Source organism: Octopus bimaculoides, chromosome 10 (assembly GCF_001194135.2).
Source record: "Octopus bimaculoides isolate UCB-OBI-ISO-001 chromosome 10, ASM119413v2, whole genome shotgun sequence".
NCBI lineage: Eukaryota > Metazoa > Mollusca > Cephalopoda > Octopoda > Octopodidae > Octopus > Octopus bimaculoides.
The window spans coordinates 50,167,270-50,171,200 of NC_068990.1; the positions used below are offsets into that span (position 1 = coordinate 50,167,270).

General features: G+C 30.1%; 1 protein-coding gene across 2 annotated transcripts in view; it reads right to left on the bottom strand.

Moving 5' to 3' along the window:
- Positions 1 to 3,931, bottom strand: part of LOC106878624 (protein IWS1 homolog) — an 863,399-nt gene that overhangs the window by 599,765 nt on the left and 259,703 nt on the right. For both annotated transcript variants that reach the window (XM_052971184.1, XM_052971183.1), the window contains exon 10: positions 509 to 661. In XM_052971184.1, the coding sequence (XP_052827144.1) occupies positions 509 to 661 (153 nt within the window). The remainder of the gene's footprint in view (positions 1 to 508; positions 662 to 3,931) is intronic.

Sequence of the window (3,931 nt, forward strand, 5' to 3'; positions counted from 1 at the left end):
CTCTTTCTCTCTCTGTGAAAGTATCTGTCACTACAGTATCGAAATGTGATTGTTTCAGTTAGTGGAATAGTTTCATTTTTAAAGTGAAAGTATTTGACATGAGTGTTTTTGTTTCACTTTTGACACGTAATACTTAAATAGTGGAGGAGATATTATGTTGCTGTGTGCTCGAACTCTGCAAGAAGTTAATAATTTTTTTTGACTAAAACACAACTGGAACCCTAAGTAAGGCATGTGTAAAATTTGAATGAAATTGGTTGCGTAGTTCTCGAGTTTTAGGGATTCACACAGACAGACAGACAGACAGACACACATTCTCATTTTTATATATATAGATATACCATAGTGAACTCCTATCCTCAAGTATGACTAGATTACAAATTTGTACTTCTTTCTCAACAGTTGGGCAAGAGGAACATTGGGCTTATATAACTCAAAGCAGCATGACAAAGAAAGAGATGATAAAGGTTCAAAATAAATTTACATGGTATTCTAAATGAACACTTACCATAGCAACAGTTGCTTTATAGGTTTTACTATTTTCTTTTGATATTGGAGTACGTCCTAAACAAGGAAATTTGCCAGGAAAGGAATGTATGTAGTCTCCCCATTTTACACATGGCTTTGGTGGTGGAGCCAAAGAACAACGCCTTTCTGGTTGCTATACAAACAAGAAAGTTTATAAGAATTAAATATGTAGTAACAAATTCAATACTGAATAATTTAGCTTTGCAAATAGGGCCTGGTTCCACATTCACACATTTGACATTTGAAAGGATACCTACCTAATTGTATTTTAACACCAATTTAATACAAGTCAATCACAACAGACCAGTTCCATCTACCTTACTAAGATCAAGAATTTTCAAAAATAGAAGATATGACTGAATATCATTACTGAAATTTTATTGAAAACATTTTTGTTTACAGAATCAATTACCTTATTTTATCGCATGATCACATTACTGATCAGGCTATCAGATGTTGTTACACATCACTGGTCACAATGTGCTTTTGCATTGTTTTAGCCTTCAAATGATGCCATTCTGCTGGATAGGTGAGCAGGCCATCAATCTCCACTGATTGAAGGGGGACTGGAGCAATGTGAATGAAGTATTTTACTCAAGAACATAACACACAGACCAATCAGGGAATCAAACCTACAATCGCTAGATCGTGAGTACAACAGCCTAACCACTAGGCCACACATCTTCACACTTCATTTTATAAAACTATTTTTTCATTTATTTTATATTACTTTATATATTATTTATTTTATATAACTATTTTTTGTTTGTTTTTCCATGTTGGTAAATAAGGAGTGGTATAGACTGTTGTTTAGCCTTAGGTCAGCCTTGATACAACATATAATGATCAAAAGTTTTTTCAGCTTTGACTGTGCTGTCCCTTTGTAAAACTATATTGTCTAATGTATCCTTTCATTTTTAAGGCAACAGACAGTGATTGAAGAAAGATTTTACTTTTATTTCTAACAAATTAAGTAACCACCATGAGGGTAATCACCAATTAGGAATTCCTGGTTGGTGATTATTTCAGCATCAGCTTGTTGAAAATTATTTCAGATTGAGATGGAAGTGTATAGGAAATGACAGTATAAGGCATGATCTTGAGAAATATTCTAATTTTCCCATCTTGATGGGGGTATGACTAGAGTACACTTTAAGTTTCTATAGTTACAGCAAGCTCTCAGTTATATAAACAGCTGATGGCAAGTGAATTTTGCAGCAGATTCAGTCCCACAAATGACAATGACAATCTTTCATAATATAAGGTCAATGTTAGTGAAGCATATTTTTTTCATAATCAGGATCATGGACTTATCACATTAAAACCATCAAATATATATGAGGCCAAATTAAAAGCATGCCCAACTAAAATAATAAGTTGGAATTAGTTGGAAAAGCTAATAGAACAAATCATACAGAATGACCAGAAAATTTTGCAAATGAAGTTAAACAAGATAATATTAAATATGTTAATTTTTTCCTTTCTCTTTAGCTAATCAATTAAAAAATTTGTAGAGTCACAGAAGTTATAAATGTGCAGTATGACTTGATGTAATTGCACAGGAGATCAAATAGAAAAGTATACCAGACACACAGATAACATTGAAGGAAAATGAGTACAAGTTTTTTTTTTAAACAGAGCAAATACAAATACAGATTAGCAGAGAAGTAATGATATAAAGGAATAGATAAAGTTATGCTGAATGAAAGTATTGTTATGCTTAAACTATTGTTGACAGCGATTCAGATTCTCTTTCCAGGTACTTAAGGTGCATTTTTCTGGCCTTGAATCACACCCACCTTTCAACATCTTTTAATGTACACATTGAAAACTATACTAGAGTTCTGAAAAACATTGCTTATTGCTTATCAGTCATTTCTCTACAGAATCTTCCAGCATCAGTAGCATGACAAGTTACCCATGCATCCTGATTATGCTCTTGTCATTTAACCATCTATCTGTGAAGAGAGTAAGTAATATAGCAGGTCTTTGACTCAATTTGAACCCAAGATTTATTTTTTCTGAAATAGTTAAAACTTCATACCTCCCTCCACCAGATCTTTCATACTGAGTGATGATGTCATGAAAAAGGAAAAATAACCAATGATGCTCAACAACTGCACATTATATTCATTGAAAGATGTCAAAGAAAAAAACAAACAAATCAAAGTTGTTGGATGGAAATCAGTCAAGCTTTAAATAAGCTGACTCATTGAGAAGAAACAGATCTGAAAGAGTGGATAGGAGAACAAAGAACAAATGCAAGTCAGAATTTGTTTTGACAACCAGACTTGTCAACATGAAGAATCTGCAACACAAATAACCAAAACTGCTACTAAAAAAACTACACTTGACATAAGATACTCACTCACTCTTTCTCTCTCTCTAAATAAATAAATATGTATGTGTGTGTATATATATATATATATATATATATATTTTATACAAACAAATGACACATCTCATAAATTACAGCTGTTTCCACTTCATTAATAAAATGCAGTTTTTCAAGAATAATCAAATATGTTTAAATATGTAATGACGTTTCATTAAATAGACATATCTGCTTAAATATTTGACGAAAAATATCAAATAAAAATATTTATAATACCTAAAACTTTACAAAAATGCTTTATAAGAGCAAGCTTAATCATAAATAAGTAAATAATCTAACTGAAATTAGGTAAATTCATAAATTTAAATCTATAAATATTCCATTCTATAATTGACATTTTTGCACAATACATACATTCATGTATACATATTTATATATACTTATATACACACATACACCTATCATTTATGTATACATACATACATACACACACACGTACGTATACACAGATGCATATATACATACACATATCTATATATATTTTAAAATTTACATACATATACAATTCATACACGCATGTATCTATTTATGTTAAAACATTATTTTATATATTAATTCAAATCTAAATATTTTTAATTTGACTATTAGAATGTGGGGGAGATAACTATTTTTCCATTTATAGAAACAAGACAAAAAACAAAGTCAATTCAATACAGTCCATGAAAAAACCATTTAAATATATACATACAACAAAAACAAAGTAATACAATACAAACAAAATATCCCACAAACTAACAATGAACCAAAACAACAAATTAAATAAGATAAATATGCTATATCTACATATATATACCCCATTATTCATTTACTCACATACATATACTTATCAATACTTATAAAACAAAATGAAAAACGAAATTAACTCTATATGGACATAGAAAAATAAATTGTTTATATACATCAAAGCCAAAGTAATACCAATACAAAAATGTATTGTTTTAGTTTCCATCCAGCCCTCACACTTACATATATACATATATACCCCCCCCTCATATATATATATATATA